Raw genomic sequence first — 25,191 nt, forward strand, 5'->3', positions numbered from 1 at the left:
CTCTAGCGACCATACTCAGTATCACCTTGATTCCCAGAACACAACATTACTATAGTAAGTACATGTAGTAATGTGTAACTACGTCACCTTAAAATAAAGTATTACCAAATTTTGTAGTGTCTGTCTCTGATTGTTGATTATGTTTGTGACTTCACTGAATCTGGCTGATTTTCCTCTGTTATGTCAATACCAGCCTTCTGATCTTGATTCAGTAGATGATTCATTTCATGTGATTCCTCTCTCTCCTGGTTCTGATTTGGTCCATTGGCGGGAGTTTCTTCAGATTCGGCTGCATTCTGGGAACAGGAGAAGACAAATAAATTAAACATAAACAGTGCATCTGAAATAAATTGTAGGCCAATAACACACCTTAAATCAATGTGATATTCACCTGAGAATCCTGGTTCTGGTTTGATCCGGTGACTGGAATGTCATTAGTCCTAAATGTTTTCTGGATAATACACATGTAAATGTATATTTCTTATTCATATTAAATGTGACGTAAACTTGAGGTTCCATTTGAGGAAATCTCAAATGAATGCACTGCAGTGACACTAACCTGACAACACGGCATGTCAGAAATCCCTGAGAGGAGAGAGTTTTTATTAAGTCTCGATTAAAGCACAAATGTCCTAAAGATGGTAATGGTCAGTGGAGGACAAAGTACACAAATCAAGTACTTGAGTAAAAGTACAGATACGTATCATAAAATATTACTCAAGTGAAAGTATTTAGTGCTCCTTTTCAGTTTTACTTGAGTGAAAGTACAAAAGTATTTGATTTTTAATGTACTTAAGTAAAAAAGTACTGATTCATGAATGTTTAATTTTATATAGGCCACTTATATTATTTAATTTTATATTATATATTTTATATAATCCTATTGCTTAAAATAATTATGAATGATTAGCCTATGAATTGTCAAATAGCCAGCACTAGTCAGTATGGATGGAAGATTAATGGATGCAGATACATAATATGTAATGTGTGTTGACAAACAATATAAAAGCAGACGAAACATATAGGGCTAAATACATAACATTACAAAATTGCTACAGCAGCGGGGAAGATGAACGTGCATGTGTTATTTTAACTTGTGTTTTAATTCTGGATAAAATGAGAATCAAGATTTTTATTTGTTTCTTTCAAATAGAAATCATGATTCTCCATGATTCTGAATAGACTGAACTAAACAAAACTATGTATAATTAATTACTAGAGGACAAAATATTAATTGCTGCAGTCTATTTAAAAATAATTAATTAATTAATTTAATAAAATGGGTTTGAATGAATGATTTAATGACTCACTCATAACTACTTCACTTGTTTCATTACTGGATGAATCAATGTTTTTGAACAAATCTTTTGAATGAATCATTCAATGTCAAATACATTTTAACAGTCACTTGTCGCAACCTAGTGCCGTAACAATGTAACCGATAACCATTAGCTTTAAAATGTGATTTGATCTGTTTGAATCGAGATCGCTATCTGTAGACACATTGATGGGGACATTCTAAAAACGCTTAACGTGAAAAACGCTTAACGGGATGTCCCCATTGATGTGGACGTGTCGCATTAAAGCATTTCAGTGGGCTTAAACAGATCGCCCTTTACAGCAAATTTAATTTTTTTAACAAAAACAACTGACCTAAATATGATTTTCAGAGGACCCCCAAGTTCTTGGCTAATTTTCAGTCAGACTTGTAAATTCATTCACTGGAGACTCACTCTGAACGAGCGGCAATATGAGTACAATTCTCGAATGAATTGTTGATGTGATTTGTGAACCGATTTAACAGGATGATTGAAAAGAATCAGTTCGTGCACGAATCGGACACCGCTTTTGCGTCTCTGACCATGTGACGATTTCTTCATTTTAAAATAAATGGTTTATGAAATGTAGTGGAGTAAAAAGAACGATTTTATGCTTTGGAATGTAGTGAAGTAAAAGTAAAAGTTGCTCAAAATAAAAATACTTGAGTAAAGTACAGATAGCCTAGGCTAGGCCTACTTGAAAAAGTTACTTAAGTATACAGTAACGAAGTAAAAATACTTAGGCTACTGTCCACCACTGGTAATGGCCGATCCTAAATAATTAAAGCAGGCCTACTTGCACTTTTATGACTTTTATGAATGACTTTTCCTTCACATTTGATCATTAATTTCTGCTGATTATCAGATCCAGATCTCTCTGAATTAATTTAATGTTCATGAGTGTTTAATAAAAAATGAATAAATACACTAAACACACAGCATCACAGGTAATAGGTAATTTCATTATAATAAAAACAGTAAAAAATGTGTCCAGGAATTTATGCAAATAATGGTTTTATAAAATACGATGGATAACCGTTTAATATAAATATCTATCATGAACATCATTGAATTTTAGTTTTGCTCGTTGTTTGTCTAGTAGTTGTAAATCAGTAATATATCGAGTTTTTTCTCTCTCTGCTCTGTTGTTATCTTCATTCATGTAACTGTGAGCAGCTCTCAGTGAATCAAACTGATGCCTGAGTGTGTATGAGCCTCAACACTCAATGTAAATTAAAATGTTTTATGAAATACATCCTCACATAGACTATAGACACTAATCTGCTTGATGAACAAAGATAAATGATCAGTGGTCAGATAAGTCATATTCAGTTCGTACTCAATTCATGGTAATCAAGTTTAAAATGTTTTATAAACACATTTTAATATAAAGATCATTAAACATGGTCTAACAACTCCAGTTGTACTTACAGGGTCCAAACATGAGCAGAATCAGCAGAGAAAAGGCAAAGATGCTTTCAGAGGAAAATACAATGATTCTCAGATAACAGACTGCACTTTTACCATTAACTAAGGACATTTTTTGTACATTTTTAAATAAAAAAAAAATCATTCAGTATGTTTATTTATCGTTTTGAATTACAATGACATCGGCATGTCCTATAATATAGGGGGCATGAAAACACAAAACAATATAAGGACCTTGGGTTCAAGTTTGCCGAACCCTGATGTTTAAGTGTTGTGTTCACTCACCTGTTTTCAGTATCAGTTCAGTCATCAGTGTGACAGAGCTCAGTAAAACAACACCAACTGATCCAAACACATACAACATCTTTTTAAAGGTGATGGTCAGATCTGTAATTAGATGAAACATTAATTTTTTTGAACTATAAAATTGTTATACATAGGCTACTTGATTTATTTTTAGTTAGATTAGTTTTTATCCTTCACTCATCTAGTTAAAATGAATAAAGTCATTATTTTGTTTTTTGTTGTTAACATTAAGGTTGAACCGCTGTACTTACGTGAACTGTTTTAAATATGACTTTAGTACCTTTCTGGGCATTTAAAGTGTAAATTAACTTACTGAGCCATTGGATTTTATCAAAAATATCTTAATTTGTGTTCCAAAGATGAACGAAGTTCTTACGGGTGTGGAACGGCATGAGGGGGAGTAATTAATGATATTATTTTCATTTTTGGGTGAACTAACCCTTTAATTGTGACTAAAATGACTGGACATGAATACTTGATGAGAAATATAAAATAACAATAAAACTTTTGGGGCTGAAGCCTTGTATAATCACCCCTAGCATGTCCCATGATTATGTATACTGTGATCATCCACAGCACTTTGACATTCTCCAGAGCGCAAACACAAATATGCATTGGCAATAATAATATGATATTATTACAGTATCAACTGAGGGTGATCTTGCTTCCGTTTGAGGTTGCAGGTACATAGAACCGCATTGGTGCATTGGTGTGACGTTTGTATCAATTTTGCACTTTGACAGTGTGAGATAATAGGCTTCATTTGAGTATTGTATCTTATAGTTTACAAAATAAAACAGTACGTTTTGAAATCATAATTGTAATGCATTGCGTTGTTTTAAACCCCAAACATTTTACTTAAACATTCTTCATTAACAGTTATTCAGTTATTTGTAATAGGCTATGTAATTTTTTTTTTTTTTTAAATCAAAGTAGTTTCAATGTAGCTAGCTACTTTTTGTTAGTAACTTGTAGTGTAGCTAACTACTTTTTCAGAAGGGTAGCTTGACTGTAGTTTAACTACTTTAATTCATGAGTAGCTTGTAGCTTGCCAAACTACAGTTTCAGAGTAGCTTCCCCAACACTGCCTGCAACACATTTAGATCATTCAATAAAAAAAAGCACATATATATTTAAAATATCCAGACAAATGTTATCATGAATACACTGATGAAAATGTTCAGCAGATCTGAATTTTCTTACAGCTAAGCCATCTGTCACAAACACTGTGTAGATGATCAAACGTGAACACAATGATGAGATAATGCAGTCTTTAATAAATCCAAAGACAAAAGTGAAATCCATAATAGAGCAAGTGAGGCAAAGCATACAAACACCTGTAGAGGTGCAAGTTGAAAAAAAAACAATAGCTTAATTGAAGGAGAACAACTGCACACTCACTTAAGCATAGAGTAGGCTATGCTTAAGTGAGTATAAAGGTAAATCCAAACATGAAGAGCTTTACACAGACGTACACTGACGATACCCGACAATGGCGAACAGAAACAAGGGAACTTAAATACAAGTGCAAATGATGTGATTAACGACTCAAATCAAAAACCATGACAAACTAGTGGTGGGAAATAGTGCAAGCAGGAAAAGTCCAAACTGAGGGGCTGTTTACATGACACCATTTTCAACTAAAAACTTTTTGTGTGTTTGGCCGTTCATTTACATGACAACACGTTTTGGAGGCCTGAAAACGCAAACTTTTGAAAACAGGTTTCAAAGTGCAAGTTTTTGCAAACGGTCTCCTTGTTGTAGTGTAGTGATATCGCGAGAACAGGGGGGTCGGACGAGAGAGTGATCACGAGAGTTAAGAGAGCGATGTAGTTGAGAGTGTGTTAATAAAAGTTGAGATAACAACGATACAGACTGGTTATTGAGACGAACAACACAACATAAATGACGACGAGGATGAACACACAAAAGAACAATTAGGATTACCGTTCAACTGTCGCTGAAAACGACATCTAGATCTGAAAGACTGACGGAGCTGGCATGGAGGGCGAAGAAGAGGTCATAGCACGAGCACCGCCGATACATGTCGCACAGGCTGTTATCGCCGCCTATTCCATTGAACCTCGGAGTTTCGGATTTGTATGCAGAATACAAAACATGGAAAGACTCTTACAGTTTCTTTGAGTTGGCCAGTGGAACTATACAATACTGCCGATGCGGTAAGACGCGCTACCTTTTTGCATTGTATTGGTGCTCCAGTGCAGAGGATTTTCGCGAATCTCCCGGGTCCCAAAGATTCATATACGGAGACTGTAAATGCATTGGATGCTTACTTTACTCCACGGAAAAATGTTGTGCTGGAAGGACACAAATCAAATTCCGACTGAGATCTCAACTACAAGATGAAACTATTGACGTATTTGTGAACGAGTTAACAGAACTGGCCAAATCTTGTAATCAAAGGAAGTGTTGAGCCACTGTTAGGAAGACGGTCATGCTTTGACTTAAAGATTCTGAATACCACAGACTAGGTCGTTGCAATTGAAAATTCGCCAGAAAGATTTTTGAAACTTGAGGCTGAATGTCACCCTTTGTTTAAAGGACTGGGACAAATCAAAGGTTACAGCCATAAAATATCAGTGAATGAAAAAGTCACACCTGTAGCTCAAGCTTTAAGGAGAGTACCCTACCTGATGGTAGAGGCTGTGAATCAAGAGCTGGACAAAATGCTGGAAGATGGCATCATAGAGGAAGTGCACAAAGGATCTGAACGGGTGTCAAACATTCTTCTAATTCCAAAAAAAGACACTAAAGAAGTAAGACTTTGTGTAGATCTGAGAGAAGTGAATAAAGCTGTGGTAAGAGAAAGACACCCAGTACCAACAATAGACAGTATACTGCAAGCAATGCAGGGAGAAAAGGTGTTTGCAAAACTGGATGCACGTAAGGGTTTCTGGCAAGTTGATCTGGCACCTGAATCCAGAAAAATGACCACATTCATTATGCACCGGGGATGCTACCGTTTTAGGAAGGTTCCATTCAGATTGTCCAGTGCTCCTGAAGCATACCAGAAAGCCATGGACTCTATGTTATGTGGGATGCCAGGTGTGGTGTGCTACATGGATGATGTGGTTGTGTTTGCTGAAATGAAAATGAGCTGGAGCAAAGACTGAGAAATGTTTTTCAAAGACTCCAAGAAAAAGGACTGACCTTGAATAAAGAAAAATGTTTCTTTGGACTTAAACAGATTGAGATTTTGGGTCACGTTGTCACAGCAGACGGAATAAAACCAGATCCACGAAAGGTTGAAGCACTTTGTAACGCTCCCAGACCCGAAAATGTTGCACAGTTACGATCATTCTTAGGCACTTGTGGATTTTTGATGAAGGTTGTTCCCAATTACGTGAATCTGTCTGAGCCTCTCAAAAAACTGACCATACAAGGACAAGAGTGGCAGTGGTCATCTGAAGCAGAAAATGCGTTTAAAAGACTGAAAAAAGAATTAACTAGTGAGCCATGCCTAGCATACTTCAACATAAGTGCTCCAACAGTTGTGATTAGTGATGCAAGTCCAGTCGGACTTGGAGCAGTTTTGCTTCAGACACAAGAAGATGGAGCTAAGAAGCCTGTAGCATAGGCGAGCCGCTCTCTGACACCCACGGAAAGGCATTACTCTCAGATAGAGCGGGAAGCCCTAGGGTGCGTATGGGCGGTGGAACACTTCAGAGCGTATTTGTGGGGAGGCAAATTTACTCTTCAAACGGATCATCGACCTCTCATTTATATGCTCAATCCAGAGAAGTCAAAGCTTTTGCCTCCTAGAATACAAAGACTTGGACTGAGACTGTATCCATATGACTACAAGATTGAACACATTGCAGGTAAAGACAATGTTGCAGACTCACTTTCTAGACTTCCTTTACCAAAAACAGAGGGCAACAGTTATGTGGACACATATATGGACAGTGTTGTCTGTAAATATGATGGATGTACAAGCCTTGACTCTTGAGGAACTTAAAAGATCTACAATGGAAGATACTACCTTGACGCAACTGATTTCCGTAGTGGAGACAGGACGGTGGCCTGCTACAATTCCTGAAAGTCTACATCCATACAAACGCTGCTCAGATGAGTTGTCAACCCATGATGGTCTTTTGCTGCGGGGACACAGGATTGTTCTTCCTTCCAAGCTGGTTCAGCAAGCTTTGAAAATTGCACACAAGACAAGGTGTAATTCGCACAAAGCAATTTTTGAGAAGCAAATTTTTTTGGCCTAATATGGACATGGATGTAGAAAGAATGGTCAAAAACTGTAATGCGTGTGTTCTGAATCAACCCTTGCATAAAGATCAACCACTGCATCCATTAGAACTACCACCCAGACCGTGGACCAAGATAGGTGTTGATTTGGTGGGTCCTATTCAGAATGTCTTTATACTCACTGTTATAGACTACTACACATCATATCCTGAAGCAGTAGTCATTGCCGACATAACTTCTGAGACCGTTACCAAGGAAATAATGAGAATATTCGCCCTTGGAAGTAGTCACTGACAACGGGAAGCAATTTGTCGGTAAAGTCTTCAAGCATTTCTGAGAACTAGTGGAGTTAAGCACATTAAGGCCTCACCTTACTACCCAAAAGTAACGGTAAAATAGAAAGATTTCATCGTTACTTGAAGAAAGCTTTCAAAGCAGCTAAAAGTGAGGGAAGGAATTGGAGAGAAGATCTCTCAAAGATTCTTCTTGCCTATCGATCCACACCACATAGAGCATCGGGTGAGACACCAGCTTATCTGATGTTTGGACAAGATGTGCGTACGAAGTTGCCTAGTCTCATAACAGACAAAAGAGAAACAAATGACATTGAAAGTCATCATAAAAGCTACAATGAGAAAAATGAAACAGTACGCAGACATGACAAGACAAGCCAAAGAACACAACTTTAAGTTAAGAGATGTTGTATATGTGGTGAGTATGGAAGATGGCAAGCTTGACTCTAAGTATAGAGATACTCGCTATGTACTGCTGAGGCACACATCGGACAATTCCTTTGAAATGGTCAATGTAGAGGATGGCTCTAGGATTGTGAGAAATGTGAAGCACATTCGTCATGTTCCTGTTCAGCTGGAGATTAACATACCAGAACCTGCAGAAATACAAAGCGATCAAGGAACTCAAGAGACAGTGGTCAAGTCAGATTCCTCAAAAGAGCCACAGAGTTCTTCTGTTACAGTACCACACACTGTTAGCAAGCCTTTGACTACCCGTAGTGGTAGAGTGATTAAGAAACCTGCTCGTTTCAAGGACATGATTATGTAAATGTATGTTGTATGTTGACTGTTTAGTCAGTTTGGATTGAAACAATATAGTAGTATATTGTGTTCAGAGTAACCGTAACAAAGGGGTTGAAACAAAAGTAATTTGTTATTTGACAATATAAGTTCTGTAATACTAACAAAGGGAGGGATGTAGTGTAGTGATATCGCGAGAACGGGGGTCGGAAGAGAGAGTGATCATGAGAGTTACGAGAGCGATCATGTAGTTGAGAGTGTGTTAATAAAAGTTGAGATAACAACGATACAGACTGGTTATTGAGACGAACAACACAACACTTGTAAACAACAAAAACATGTATCTGTGAAAACGATGACGTCATGCACATGCACATTACATGTTCAGCCTATAGGCCCCGGTATACTTCAAACAAAGTTCGTTTTCGTTCTTCGTTTAGGGGTAAAACGAAGTTCGAAATGCGTGACCACCGATATACTGTAAACGAACATCTGACGCCACCCACACTGCTGAGAGTTAGATGTAAATATGTGCCGTGCACTTTCTTCTCAGTAACAAAATAAACACAACAAAAATGAGAAAACATAGAAAGCATAAGAAAAGCGTCTGATCATAACAACATGGGTATGTTAGCACAAGCTCTGCAAATTAACACTCCAGTCACGTCACGTCTTCATATAGCACTTTATTCAATAAATTGCTTAAAATCAAGCAGCTTTACAGTATCAGACATGAAAAACAGGCACAACTTACAAGCACAACTTCATTTTTTACTATAAAGCGGCTATCCAGTGTGTTCATGTTTTCACCCGTGGAGATCTTACCTCGACGAACTCAAACACACAAAATGAGTCAAAGCGAGTGAAGGCGGAGCCTCGGCGCACACCTCCTATTATGTTATCATCACTGACCAATGGTAGTACGAAGGTGTTTTGCAACTGGCAAGTCGTTTCGAACTTCCAAAAAGAACACAAAACGAACTTCGTTTTGGCCTGATTTTGTTCGAAATGACATCACATCAGTTCGTTCTTCGATTTTGTTTGAAGTATACCGGGGCCTTATAGCGTTTCATTGCCATCTAATGGCCTGCCAGCAGAATACAGCGTTTTTAGTCATTTTGACGTTTCAATGCAATGAAAGCGCTTCACGCAACAACTGAACAGGGGACCTGAACAGGGGGTTTGGAGGTGAATATATGGTCATTTTGATTAGCTTTTCAGGCTCAGTGGGACTTAGCCTCCTCCTCCTTGTGCTCAAAATATCAGGGCTGCTTTCGGTGGCTCAGGTACCAGCTCTAGCTTAGGGCAGGGTCCCTGGCACCTGGGAAGGTAGCACTTTGCTGGACGGAACCACTGCTTTACCTCGGGTTCCGCCTTTGCTGGGGCTGAGCGGGTGCAGGAGCCAGCTTGGGATGCTGCTAAATCAACAACGATTTAGGGTGACTTGAAGTACCAGAGGAACTCACTCACTTTGGCAGAAAATGGCACGTCACTTGTGATGTCTTCTGCACTGCTTTGAAGCACTCAGCAAAGCCATCCACTGTGGAACTAAATAAACTCAAGGGAGTCGAGGAGGGTTGTCTTGTCAGCATCCTTGATCTTGGTTAGATTTATCTAGAGGTGGCGCTCGAGGACCACCAAATTACCCAGGTGAAAAAAAAAAGTACATTTCTATAATATACTTAAAGTGCTCTATTTTCGTGCGCTAATTTTGTATTTAATATACTAAAAATTCTTCTTTAGTACTTCTTAAGATCATCTTAAGAACATCTAAGTGTACTCAACTGTGCTATTTTGAGACAGTATGAAATATGAACTAATGTGCTTTTACTATACTATCTCTATATTTAAAAAATGTATTTAGATACCACTTATAGTGCATTTGAACCCATAGTGTACTACAAGTGGTAACTAAATATATTTTTTAAATACAGAGATAGTATATTAAAAGCACATTTTAGTTCATATTTCATGCTGTCTCAAAATAGCACAGTTGAGTACACTTAGATGTTCTTAAGATAATCTTAAGAAGTACTAAAGAAGTATTTTTAGTATACTAAGTACAAAATTAGTGCGCGAAAATAGAGCACTTTAAGTACATTATAGAAGTGTACTTTTTTTCACCTGGGTAACCACGATGTGACCCATTGTTTGGGCCGTCAACTGTGTGGCACACAGAGTGAGGACGGTTGCGCTGCATAGCTCCTTGAAAGGTCAGTGCCGCTCTCGTTCATGTCACAGAGGAGTTTGGCCTCCATCATGTGAAGGGCACTGTCAGCCTGGCTTTTCAAGCAGAAAGATTTTTTTTCCATATCTGATGAGCTTGAAAAATTCAGTAGAATATATTCTCTCAACATTTGCTATTATTGGACTGCACTCACACAAACATAAACTAACAATTCAGACACTGCTGGTTTATTCACAAAAAATATTTGCATAGATTTACATGTGGCACAACCAATTCTACTTAACATCAACACTAGCAAAAACAGAAATGTTGGCTACATATCCTAAGACATTATCAGAATAAAAACACAAACACAAGCGGATTTATTTTCAGATGGGAAAAAAATGGTCATCAATAGTAAAAAGTAAAAACAGCCTGTTCATAAAACATTAAGCCTGATCACAGATGCAATAGCCACATAACATTTGCAAAACATGTTTAGCTCCCTCATATTTAACTACTAAATACTCAAAGATGAATAAATTCACATTTTTTTAGAACATGCCACATTTACATACAAGCTGTACCAAAATCTGAATGCTTTTTGTTTGATTATAAGAAACTTAAATAATACAGACACACAAAAAAACGGTACTTTGAAAGAGGTCACCAAACCCTGTGCTTTACAAATGAATTATCAGTCTTTTTTTTTTTTTTTACTCCAGAGGATCTGTGTTTGTATTTCTCTACTGGTGAATCTTGACATTTGTGTCGCTCAACCCGATCTGAGACAAATTCACTACATTGTTTTAAAGATGGCCGATGAGCACGTACAAGGCAATCACTTGTGTTTATAAAGCATATACATTTGTATTTTTTTTTTCGAAAATAACTGATCATTTCTCTACATAAGACCCTTATTTATCGTCTGGTATCGTTTAAAGCCCTTTGAAGCTGCACTGAAACTGTAATTTTGACCTTCAACCGTTTGGAGGCCATTGAAGTCCACTATATGGAGAAAAATCCTGGAATGTTTTCATCAAAAACCTTAATTTCTTTTCGACTGCAGAAAGGAGGACATGAACATCTTAGATGACATGGGGGTGAGTAAATTATCAGAAAATTGCATTTTTATTGGCTGTTAGATGTAGGTCATAACACCAAACACACTGTGCGTTGATCACGCTGAATTTCTGACAGTGTCAGAAAATTATTGTAGGCTATCTTTGGTCACAAAACTGGGGAAATGGCCGTCTTTGAACCTCTCTCACTGTATGACATAGGACCACCGATTGAGCCACGATCACAGAAATCGCCACGTTTCTTTCACGATGGCAATCTTTCGACTGGAACAGCCAAAAATTGTGCAGTGTATCCTGGGCTTAACATACGACACTACCAGACAACTAGCTGAAAGAAATTAGTTCACTTAAAGGATTAGTTCACTTTAAAATGATAAATTAACCCAAGATTTACTCACCCTCAAGCCATCCTATTTTGAAGTCATTTATTTTCATCATCTGTTTTATTTATTTGTCTAATCTACATTTTACAGTTCTTATTATTTTTAGTTACAGCCACTGAATTTGATGAGCTGTCTAGATGGTATCTGCAGGTATTAGCATCGTCATCATTTAATCAGATCTTCAGAGATTTAATGTCATTTATCTTTAGTTGATTTCATCTAAGGCTGTGGCTAAAGAAAGTTGTAGTTTGGGTTCTTATTTCTCTTTCTTTCAGTGCTTGTTCACAGCAGGTGTTTGAATGAAAGATTGAAACAATGTTGAACTGTTAATCAAAATTAAGTTGAAAAAAAAACGTTTGAGGAACATCATACATTTTAAAACATATTCCTCTAATGTCAAGAAAACTGGACATTTTTTATGTTCCCTAAACCAACACTGAATATTTGAAGAATGTTCTCATAACAAAAATCTGTTAGCAGGGTGATCAGTGGATTAATCTGGGCCACACTCCTCCCACCAACAATCGGGCCTCATGTTGTTTGCCGTGATCCATGCTGCACCACCTTTGCCACACATGACCCAGCTCTGCCATTGCCGACAAGATCAGTTGCCAAGACCAAGATCACTTGCTATGTGGGAAAGAGCTCAGTTATCAGCCTCCCAGTGGAAAACAAAACCATATCCGTAACGGCTGGGATAGAATAGAATAGAAAGAATAGAAAGGTTATGCAAAGAGAACTTTTTTTTTTCATCTTAATCAGAACTGGTTTTTCCAGATTAACTGCAGATCTTCCTCTACTAAAAGGAAGAAAGTAAAACTGATTCCAACATATTGACTTCATGTTCCTGATCGCTCACTTACAGAGCTTCACTTTATAATCCAATATTTTCAACTTAACATGGACCTGCTTATGTTGGCTTTTGTGGCTGTAATTCCAGTTCTATCTGTCGGTATGTAAAGTATTTTTTATGGTAATTCAGAGGGGGGGAAGCACAAAATTAATTGTCAACACAATTGTCAACACAAGGGGCTGAATTTGTTTCATATGTGTCATGTTTTGAGCACTGCATAATTTCAAGTTTATAGGTTTATGTTATAGTCTGTAAATATTAAGAGTTAGATGAATCTCTCCTGCTTTACTCGTTACGTTAAACATGTTTCTGCTCGAAAATTTAAGATGTTTTATGTGTTGATTTACTTCAGGAGATGACAATGAGGTTTCTGTCCACAGATTTTTTTTCCTGATTTATTTCTTGTGTTGTAATTCTTAGAGTTCTTTACAATGGTACACCTGTGGTACCTTTTTCTTAGATTCATCCGTTTCTGTTATTTCACTGTCGTAGTGTAGGCCATTAGGGACCAAGGGAGGTGATAGAATGGCATAGGCATAAATCAGGATAATCCAAGAGTGTCTTTCATTAATCCAAATAACAGGAATTGGGGTACTGTTTACAAGTATGTGAATACAGTTAAAGAAAATATGTGAAAAATATTTGCAAACACTTTTCTCAGCATAAATTTGTTCTATCTTACAAAGAGCAAAGTAAATTTGCTTAAACAGCACACGGTTGGGGTTGTTTGTGTGTGGGTGGGGGGTGGGGACACCTGAACAAAGAAAAGGTTCTTTCCACACTTTTAAATAAGCAACCCTGGAAGTGCCCATCCCATTGAGAAACCCATGATCCAACCAGGAAGTCCAACCAGTTCACTTGCAACTAGTCAACAGTTGAAGTGGATCAAAAAAGTTCATCAAAGTTGTCCTAAGAAATAAGTTGTCCTAAGAAGAAGGTTTTAGGACAACTTTGATGAAAGGTTTTGATCCACTTTAATTGTTGACTACTATAATTCAAAACTCAACTGCTCTACTTTCAGTTTCAGATCCATGCTTACTTTGGTTATGGTCTTGTCTGTCTTGTTTCCTGATTGTATATTGTATATGTGTCCTTGGGTTCTTGAAAGGCACTATATAAATAGAATGTATTAGTAGTAGTAGTAGTATAGTAGTATAAACTGACTTCAAGCCATAGCTATTGATGAAATCAACTAAAGATAAAAGAAGAAATTGAATTTTATGCTTCTGAAGTCAAGTCAAGTCATCGTCTTGTTTAGTTTTTGTATTTGTTTCATTATTTCAATAAATTGCACATGGCCTCTTCAACTCAGTTTCCAGTGGGTTAATGTTACACACATTCATTTGGTTTTACTGTAATGCCTTTAGGTTATGTTATATAAACAAATTTTTAAAGCATTTCTTTCTTATGAAAAACAGCTCTGTTAAACTATCATTACCACAATTTGTTTGAACATATATAAAAGCAGAAATTTCGTTTATAACAGGAAAAATAATAAGGAAAAACTTACCACAGTACATTCCCTAGTGTTAAATTATCACTGCTCAGTGTTCATATGGGAACCACCAGTAACACTAAAGCAGTGTTAGAGTTAATTAGATACTTAAGTGGTTAATTAAGTGAAGATTGCTTGATTATTGAAGACTCCTGATGATAATGAGCTTAATCACTAAAAGAAAGAGAAACACAAAAACTACAACTGACTTCCAGACACAGCCTTAGATGAAATCAACTGAAAATACATTACATCTCTTTTATTACAAACAGACTGACTTTACTTCTGTCATTTATCTACAGTTCTTTTTGAGAATTAACAGAGGTTTAGATGTTGATGTTTTGTTGAAAGTAATAGTTTGGTTTTATGTCACCATTGAAATAAAGTCAGTCAGGTTTGTAATAAGAGAGATTTAAATAAAAGATGTTGGTGAGTATGAACTCCATGTGAAATATTTCAAAAGAATACTCTGAGGGCTTTATACTAAAATATTTCATGTTTTTTTTTTTCTCCCCAGAGAGTTTGCTAGTATCAGGCTCAGATGTGTCCATATCTGCGTCTGTGGGTGAGGACGTCACTCTGAGCTGCTCTGTAGACTCTCACATCCCACCTGAACACATTGAAGAGGTTTCATGGAAGAAAACAGATGAAGATGAAGATCTTCTGGTTCTGCTCTACCTAAACAATAAGACTTTACCAGAATCATCAGATGAACAATACAGAGACAGGGTTGAATTCTTCACTGATGAAATCCCCAAAGGAAACTTCTCTTTCAGACTGAAGAGAGTCAGAACTGAGGATAAAGGAGTTTACATGTGTCAAGTGTTTGCTGGAGAACTTTCATTCAGTGCAACTGTAGTACTGGAGAGACTGGGTGAGTAACATGCAGACAAAAACATACAAATATGTCATAAAAAATGGTAGAAGGAAATTTCTTTAAAATTATTGTAAGTGTTTTAACGTTCTTAAGTGTTTTGGGTCTGTGTACTTTTGCGTTCATTCCTCTTTTTTTTTTTAACCACGTAAAGAAAAACAAAAAAAAGAACGGTTGTTGTATTTTTAAATGCTATGTTGAATGCCAAAATTTAAGTTAAAACGGAATACACAAATGTGCACAAAATAAATATTGACTTCTTTTCAGATTTGTTTATTTCGTTATAAACCAAAATAAAAAAATGGACAGATTAAAGTCGAGAAAATGTCAATTTACAAGTTTTCTTTTGTAAAATGATTTTCACCCACACTTTTGAGAGCAATGTCTCTGAAACAAATGACTTCATTTTAAAACTGTAAGGCTTTGCTGTCCCAAAATGGTGCTAAATGCTATAGCCTAGGCTACTGGCGGCAAATGCACCCAGTGAAGCGGGACATTCTTAACATGAAAAATGCTTAATGTGGCTTAATGTACTACTAAGACAGTGATATTGGAACAGCAAAGTCAGTACACACCTTATAAGTAAAGCTCAGATGAGCCCACACTATGAATGCAATTAATTACACATTAAGCATTTTCCTAGAAAATAACCCCGTTATAAAGAAAATGCTTAATGCATTAAGATTGTGATATTAAACGACCAATAAAGCTTTAGACAAGCAGGTCAGGGCGAATATGAAGGCAATCCACACGTCCAGTGTTTTCCACTTCTAGAAAACCGTTAATAATGCTTAACATAAAAATATTGTCCTTCTACTTTATGTTGTCATTTTCTTAGCAGTAGATGCTGTTGATGACAAGAAACATTGTGAGAAAATAGTTTCTCCCTGATTGTTGTTTTAGTAGGCTATAGGATTAAGCCACGTAAAGCGTTAATGTCCAGCGACTCGGCCGTAATGCCTTGCTTTCAATGTGAGGCAAAGGGCAAGGGAATTTTGTCTTCATGAATATTACATATTATTGGGGTAAAATTTTGTCATCATGATGTTACAAATGTTCTCTGAGGAAGGCAGGTTCAGGGAAAATAACGTAGTTTAATCTTAAGAAATAGTCAGGTAACATCAAACACAGGTAACATACAACAATACCGGACGCTAGACTGAAGACAGGGAGGAACTTAAATACACAATACTAATGACGAACAGCTGTGAGTGTAATCAGTGTCCATGGTGAATGATGAGTGGCAGGAACAGAAAACAAAGGATCACGTGACAGTTAATAACAAACAGGACGAGATGGTGAATGTAACATTAGCTCCCCCCTCCGGCAAGGCGCGTCCTCGCACCGTGGAGTAACATCATAGGGGTGGCCGGAGGGGGCTCTGGAGGTGGACGCAGTGAAGGTGATGGAGTGATGAAGGGAGGATGACGATCCCCCGGCGGCGTTGATGGTGGTAGACCGCTAGCACAGACCCAGAGCTCCCCAGATCAGACAGTCCACGGCTGAGTTGATGAAGGGCCGAGTCCAGATGATGTAGAGTGGACTGACGGCATCTGGGGGACGACCGACTGAGACTCGGCAGGTGTATTCCGGGGCGCAGACGGAGAGCTGGTGAACTCCCGCGACGTTGCTGGCCTGGGAGACCGCGGCGATGTACTGGCGACGACCGGCGGAGGTGGAGCTGGAAATCCCGAGGGCTGCGGTGACGTCGGCTCGACCAAGGACAGAGGCGACTCCGAGGGGAAAGAGGAGCCCTCTGTAGCTGAAGGGGTGGAGGGACGGAGTGTAACGGACGTCCCGTAAGTCCTCTGCAGAAGAGGAGTGACGACTGACCAAGGGGGAGCCGGCTGGACGAGGGAGACCAGAGGAGCCGTCAGTCGGAGGGTCTCCCGCGGAACCGTAGATGGGTGGAGCCTGGATGGAGCCGGCAGGTCGATGGGCCGAGATGGAGCGACGAGGTCGGCAGCTGGAGGCGAAGCCACCGAAAGCTCTGGCCTTAGTGCTGCTGGTGGGAGTGTGACCTGCGGCTCGACGTCACAGGGGTTCCCCGGAGATGGCGCAGGGCAGATGATATCCAGCAGCGATGGTACAGGGGGACTGGCTGAGCAAGGTGTTGACAGCATAGGTAGAGGGTCTGTAAAGGAAAAACAGTCCATAGAAATGTCCTTGTCAAATGATGATGATGAACATGATGGGTGGGTTTCGGTGGGAATCGACTCATCGCCAATCAGCCAGTCCTCCCTCTCCGTAGTCGTTTCTCCCTCGTCAGCAGATGTCGTGGGCTCACACCCCTGGTCAGACGTCAGGTGGAGTTCCAATTCCGGGGCGCGGGTCACCTCTGTCCTCTGGGTCTCGGGATCTGGCTGACCTGTAGCTGCCGGTGGTAACTCTCCGTCTGCGGGGGGCTCGCACGAGTACTCCGCGGTCCGTGGAGAAGATGCGGGCTCTGGGTCTGGCTGTGCTCTGGATCGGGGACGAACACTCTCCAGACACCTGATGATAAATTCCATCCAGCTGAGTCCGGAGGTGTCTGGGAGGTCCACGGGACGATGGTAGTTGGCCCCGATCCAGAACAACAACTTCAGGGTTTCGTCGTCGCAGGGGCAGGCGAGTGCAACACTGATGAATTTTTTCGTGAACAAAAAACTCTGGTATTCTGTTACAAATGTTCTCCAAGGAAGACGAGGAAGGCAGGTTCAAGGAAGATAACGTAGTTTAATCTCAAGGAATAGGCAGGTAACATCAAACACAGGTAATATACAACAATAAGGCTATGGCCTATAAACCTAACAGCCAGACAAATAAGTCACAGTAATTTAGATGTTGTTTTGGCCTTTATTCATATAAGACAGGGTGAAAAGCAAAGGGACGGGATCGAATAATGATCGATAATGTGTTGGAGCACTAAACAAGAGCTAAGGTTTAGAAATGGTCATGTTTAGGTTACATGTAAATGTAAAAAAAAAATAATAATAATAATTTAATGAATCAGAATGAAAATTAAGCAATGTCATCTTTTTTTAGGTGTTTTTGTTGGCGCTGCCATCTCAATTAGAGCTAGGTAACCGGTAATGCATGACGAAGGATTAAAAGACTTACAACTCAGACATTATCTGGCGTTTAGCCTGCACACCCACACAAGAGAGCAGCTGCCATTTTATTAATGATTGCACACCTGTGTATGTTACTCCACCCACTTCATGAAAATAGATCACAGTCAATTAGAGAACATATACAATTAGAGAACATATACAATTACATAAGTCAACACCCCCACTTGTTCTTAAATTGACAGAATATAACACAGTGCATCACATACATGCATTTCCGAATTACAATTAATTCTTCACACTACAAATAAAAAACACATAAATTTATCCATTTTAGCTTTAGACACAGATTTTGTTAAAATGTCTGCCACCATATCAACTGTAGGACAATAATGAAGAATTATTTTGCCTTCATTCAGTACAGATCGGACAAAATGATACCTTATGTCAATATGCTTACACCTTTGTCGACACACCGGATTCTTTGAAAGTGCAATAGCACCCTGATTGTCCTCAAAAATAGTCACTGGTGCATATTCAAGTACATTGTCCATTCCATTGATTAGATTGGTCAGATACAAGCTTTCTTGTGCAGTAGCTGATAAAGCCATGTATTCAGCTTCACATGTGGATAAAGCAACAGTTTGTTGTTTCTTAGACTTCCAAGAAATAACAGGCCCATTCTTAGACAAACTGAAACAGTAGCCAGTAATACTATGCCTGTCATTCAAGTCTGCTGCCCAGTCTGCATCGCTATAAGCTACAAGTTTCAGATTTACATCACTTCTCTTATAACATAATTCCAAGTCTGCTGTACCTTTCAAATACCTCAACACATGTTTAGCAGCCACCCAATGTTGTTCTTTTGGTGCCCTTAGATATTGTGACAATTTACTAACAATGAAGCTCAAATCTGAGCGAGTACTTGTCATCATATAGATTAAACTGCCAATCACTTCTCGATACCTCTTTAGGTCAACAGGTTCGCCATCATTGTTAAATTTTACTTTGATTTCACATGGGGTTGATCTTGGTTTGCAGTGAGTCATATCAAATCTCTCCAAAATTTTTAAAATGTATCTTTCCTGATTCATTTTTACTTTACCATGTTCTTGCGTAAAGTCAATGCCTAAGAAATGTCGAAGTTTTCCCAGATCTTTAACTTTGAATTTAATTCCCAACATTTCCTTCACATCTCTGAGTATTTGATCATTACTCGCTGCAATAATAAGATCATCAACCCAAATAATCAGTATGACTCTTTCTTTGTCAGTTTGTTTACTGTAAACACAATAATCTGCTGAGTTTTGAACAAAATCATTTTCAATTAAGAAATCATGCAACATCTTGTTCCAATTTCGTCCTGATTGTTTCAGACCATACAGTGATTTATTGAGCTTACATACCAATTCTTCTCCTGTTTTTGACTCAACTTCAAATCCTTCAGGTTGCTTTATATAAATTTCACAATCTATAGGAGCATGCAGATATGCAGTTTTAACATCCATCTGATGTAACTTCAAATTATATTGTGCTGCAAGCTGCATTAAAACACGTACTGAAGCCATATCAGCAGTAGGTGAAAATGTCTCATTATAATCAATACCTGCCACTTGACTATAACCCTTTGCCACATACCTGGCTTATATACTCTCCCATCAGGATTTTCCTTTAAAGCATAAACCCATCTTCCCCCTACTGCCCGTTTACCTTCTGGTAGGGTTGTTAATGTGAAAGTATTATTCTCTTTCAGAGAGTTCATCTCATCTTCCATAGCTTCAACCCACTGCTCTGATTTTAAAGAGCCTAAGGCTTCCTTCAGTGTCTGGGGAACATCACATGCAACACGATAGCAATAGTCAATAGTCAATGGCTGATCTGCATCATCTTTAACCTCATAATCATAGTCTGCAAAGTACTGGGGGGGGTCTTCTTTCTCTTTTTGGATATCTAGTACCTAGATCACTCTCTTTTTCACCCTTTGTACTGACTTCACCCTCATCTTTAACTTCTTGTGGAATTACTTTAGTCCTGTCTAGTTTTGGTACTAAGGTTTCAACCTCCTTCCTGTATTCCAAATATTCATCCACATCCTCCACTGTCTGAGTATCCCTTTCATTTGTACTTTTTGTGACAAACTTCACCAGTCTACTCTTGAGTACTCTCCCTGTGTCTGGATAGAAAACAAGATAAGCAGGGCTATTTTTGTCATAACCAACAAATATACCCTTTTCACATCGTGCATCCAACTTTTTCTTGTCATACTTGTATGCATAACACTCTAACCCAAACACTCTCATTTTGGATAGGTCAGGCTTTTTTCCAGTTATCAGATAGTATGGAGTTTGTCCCAGACGTCTATTATAACATCTGTTTCTAATTATAGCAGCGGTCTGTACCGCATATGTCCACAACTCCTTTGGTAATTTAATCTCAATTAGCATACATCTTGCCATTTCGAACAAAGTCCTCCAAGCTCTTTCAGCGGTCCCATTTTGATGGGGTGAATAAGGAGCTGAGGTTTCATGTCTAATAGCATTTTTGCTGAGCAATGACTGAAATACAGAAGATGTAAACTCTGTTCCATTATCTGATCTTATACATTTAATTTTACCATATGGTGCAACATCAGCAATGAATTTCTCGGTGGCTACGACGGTGTCACTTTTGTTCTTCAAAAAATAGGTAAACACAGCTCCTGAATAATCATCTGTGAATGCTAAGGCAAATCTGAAACCATCTTTCCCTGCTGGTTCTATAGGACCAGCCAGATCTGCATGAACAAGTGCAAATGCATCTTTTGCTTTCTCATCCAGATCTCTATTTCTGTTCTGAACAAATTTGCCTTTTACACACACTTCACATTTCAAATTGGATCTGTCAGTTTTACCTCTAATTTTCATCTCATCTGTAACATTCTCCAACTTTAACACATCATCATAATTACAATGACCCAGTATTTCATGCCATGTCTGAATATCATAGCACGCGTTACACTCATCAATCTCATTAGCAACAGTACTCAAATAAAACAGTCTGTCATACATATGAATATCAAAAGTTGTACCATTTTTGTGAATGAGTCGGTTCTGTCCCTCTTTGAAGATCACTGTCGCTCCGTGTGAAATTGCCGCTTTGACGGAAAAGATGTCTTGAGAAAATGATGGCACGTAAAGTGCCTCCGTCAACATCATGTCCACAATGCGGCCATTGCTATTTCTCAAACGCAATTTAGCGGTACCTTTCTTCAACGCGATACCACTGGCCCGTTCTCCATCAGCCAGCTCCAGAATGTGGCTCTGAGGCTTGAAACTTAAGTCGAAATCCACGAACTTCTCAATGTCCGTAACAATGTGTTTAGTAGCTCCAGAATCCACCATGAGGCCTTTCATTTCCACTCCACCAATCGGGACTTTATTCACCTGCTCCACCATAAACGCAAATGTGTGATCCTCCTCTTCATCCACCGTTTGCTTCACTTTATCTCGCTTTCTTCGACGACAGTGCACGTCTTTATGTGAGGTGCTTTTACAGAAACTACACCATTGTCTCCGTTCCCCGCGCTCCCCAGCAACCACCGTGCACTCCGCGGCTTTGTGACCTTTCTGGCCACAGTTGTAACAGGTGAGTCTCATACTCCAATTGTCCCTTCCTTTAACTTTCATTACGCTGTCCTCTCCCGAACCAGCAATGCCAAACTTCTCTGTGCTTTCATAGCTCCTCAGTTTTGCTTTAAAGTCGGCAAATGTTAGTTTTTCATCACTCTGCGTAATAAAAATAGAGAATGGTTTGAAAGTATCGGGCAAACCCTTTAGAATCATGGCAGTCAATAAATCGTCGCTCAAAGTCTCTCCCGCATTCCGCAATGCTGTGATTGCAGTCTCTGCACGAATAATGTAATCTGTAACGGTTTCATTTACACCTTTCTGAAGTAGATGTCAACTCCGTATACAAGCTTATCACACGTGGCTTCCCCTTACCAGCGTAGTGATCTCTCAAAATCTGTAACGCCTTTTTGCCATCATCCGCAGCCTCTCTCATCACAAGCGACATACTCTTGTCGTCTAATAATTGGATCAGAACTGCGTATGCCTCCTCATTTTTACTGTCGTCTTCCACCTCCGCACCCTCATCGTCCACGGCAGAGGCTTCACCCAATATGGTGGATTTCAAACCCAGAAGACGCAAATGTGCCAGGAACTTTGTTTCCCACAGTTCATAATTCTTTTCCTCTCCGTCGAAACATAAACGATTCCATCGGTTCCCAAACTCTTTACTGGGCCCATAACCTGTTGGCGCTGCCATCTCAATTAGAGCTAGGTAACCGGTAATGCATGACGAAGGATTAAAAGACTTACAACTCAGACGTTATCTGGCGTTTAGCCTGCACACCCGCACAAGAGAGCAGCGGCCATTTTATTAATGATTGCACACCTGTGTATGTTACTCCACCCACTTCATGAAAATAGATCACAGTCAATTAGAGAACATATACAATTAGAGAACATATACAATTACATAAGTCAACAGTTTTGATGCGAGTCATTCTATGGACGCCAGAGGAAAAGGCCCTAGAGGGCGCTTTAGCGTCTGTGTGTATGACACAAAAACACTAAAAATTATTTATCATTTCTATTAAAAAAAACAGGTTGTATATCATTTATATTATTCTTAATAAAATAATCTTACATAAGGAAATTAGCTTGTATCTGCTAATTCAGTGTTATAAAAATAAAAAAGGAAGAAACCGCATTTTTCCATATTTCATTTCTGATTTAAAAAAGGAATGGACGCAGAAGTACACAGACTAGGCAGAAGTACATGGATTTGATTTTTCTCTTTTTGTTTTTGTTACTTTATTTTAAGGTATTTCAATGGCAACAAAATTTCTGGTAGCACTTTATTTTACAGTACGTGTACTTTCCTGGTACATATATAGTAATTATGTTGTACATACAGGTAAAAGAGTGGTAACACAAGGTACTTACCTGACATGTATGTACATGGAAACTAATAAGAAACACTGCTGTACTTTTCAATGGTACATACATGGTAATTACTTTGTACTGTTGGGTAATAACAGGCACTTACTTATAGTGTCCGTATATGGTAACTAACAGACACATTACTGTACTTACTAATGGTATGTACATGGTAAATATTTTGTACTTACAGACAAGTGTGGTAAATAACAGACACTTATGTGTGGTAACTAGTAAGACACATTACTGTACTTACTAGTGGTATATAAATGGTAACTACAGGGCTCCAGACTGCGCCTAAAACGGTCGCGTTTGCGACTAAAAATATTAATTTGCGAGTGAAATATTAATTTCCTCATCTGAAACTTGAATGAGCAGCAAAAGGAAAGCACATGCATTTCAAAATAAGAGTTCCGCTGTATTTTGGCCTGTTCATTAATCAAAGTCTGCATATCAGTTTCCCTTGTTTGTTATTTGGTTACACAAACCAAATGTAATATATTTATATTTATATTTATTTTTATTTGATTCAAAGTAAACTGTTTTAGCTTCAGTAAGGAAAGACTAACAACATTATTTGACACATATCATTCAATATAAAGATTATAGTTAACTAACATTAAAAAACATTTTTTCATTGCTTAAAATAAATGTTAATACTGAAATAATTTATAAAAACTAAACAGCCATGTTAAAAAACAAAAACAAAAATAAAACCAAAAACAAAACAGAAAGTGAAAATAGTGACATTCATTTCCTAGAAAAATCACAAGATGAAAATGCTGAAACTGTAAAGGGGAGATAAATAAACACAACAGGATGACTAAAAGTAAGTGATTTAAAAATTTAAGTTCATTAATTGTGTGGCTCTTAAATTTTTTTTGGCACCTGTTTTTTCCCCCAATAGGCTCCTTAATGAATTTTTTTTTTTTTGTCTGGAGCCCTGTAACTATGTTGTACTTACGGACAAGTGTGGACACAAATAACGGACACTTACTTATTTACTGTGAAACAAATGTGCTTACCAAAATGATACACTGCACTAACTATACAGCACTTCATAGTGTTAATACTTATCAAGTAGTCCTTTTAAGCAAGGCTTTTGACACATGACAACGGAGTATACTAAGTACAGTTGTAGTGTTACTGATCTGTATGTATGTCATCAAAATACCCCTATTAAGTGAATTATTGTCCTGTAAAGATTAGGCAAGTTGAACCGCAAAAGTATATCATCCAGTACTCAAGAAGTATCTTGTACCATGCTTTTCATGTACATACATGTCAGGTAAGTACCTTGTGTTACCACTCTTTTACCTGTATGTACAACATAATGACTATATATGTACCAGGAAAGTACACGTACTGTAAAATAAAGTGCTACCAAATTTCTTAAACCTACTGTTTACTGGCATATAATATTTAATGCATGTGTGTTTGGGTCTGTAAATGTAACTCTGTTTCAGGTTTCTCAGTTTCACACATAATGGTGTTGATTCTCTGTATTACTGCATCTGGATCTGCACTTCTGCTCTGCTGTCTGATCTACTGCAGATCACCAAATACAGGTTGGTTCAAATGGTATATGTTTTTACTGTGATAAATAGGAGGATCAAGTACAGGTTTACTGTCCACACACAGAGCTTTTGATTGAGCTTTGACGATGTAAATCAACCACAAAATCATGAACAATGGTCATATAAAGCTCACAAACATTACAACATGAAGGCTGAGTGAGTCACAATGTCAGTCTTATATGTGCAATGTGTGGAAGTAAAAGGAAGTACAGTACAGAGAACTCAGTAACAAAAGTTAATTTATTGCAGAAAATCATTTAGTTTTCTCTATAATTTTATTTTACTCTGTCCAAATGAGAACAATATAACAAATATTATATTTAATAAATGTCAAAATAATTAAAATAATTTTAGGTAAAGTGAATAAACAAGTTCTGTATTCAGACAAGTTCTGTTTTACTCCTTCACTAACTTTCTGTA

At 38.1% G+C, this 25,191-nt stretch overlaps 1 protein-coding gene across 1 annotated transcript; it reads left to right on the forward strand.

Annotated features, from left to right (window-relative positions):
- The first annotated feature begins 12,769 nt into the window (after positions 1-12,769).
- On the forward strand, positions 12,770-25,000 carry LOC127510151 (CD276 antigen homolog). Its single transcript, XM_051889648.1, has 4 exons — positions 12,770-12,892; positions 14,806-15,162; positions 24,661-24,762; positions 24,969-25,000. The coding sequence occupies exons 1-4, from the start codon at positions 12,841-12,843 to the stop codon at positions 24,998-25,000; spliced, it is 543 nt and encodes a 180-aa protein (XP_051745608.1). The 5' UTR covers positions 12,770-12,840.
- The last annotated feature ends 191 nt before the right edge of the window (positions 25,001-25,191 follow it).

Source organism: Ctenopharyngodon idella, chromosome 3 (genome assembly GCF_019924925.1).
Source record: "Ctenopharyngodon idella isolate HZGC_01 chromosome 3, HZGC01, whole genome shotgun sequence".
NCBI lineage: Eukaryota > Metazoa > Chordata > Actinopteri > Cypriniformes > Xenocyprididae > Ctenopharyngodon > Ctenopharyngodon idella.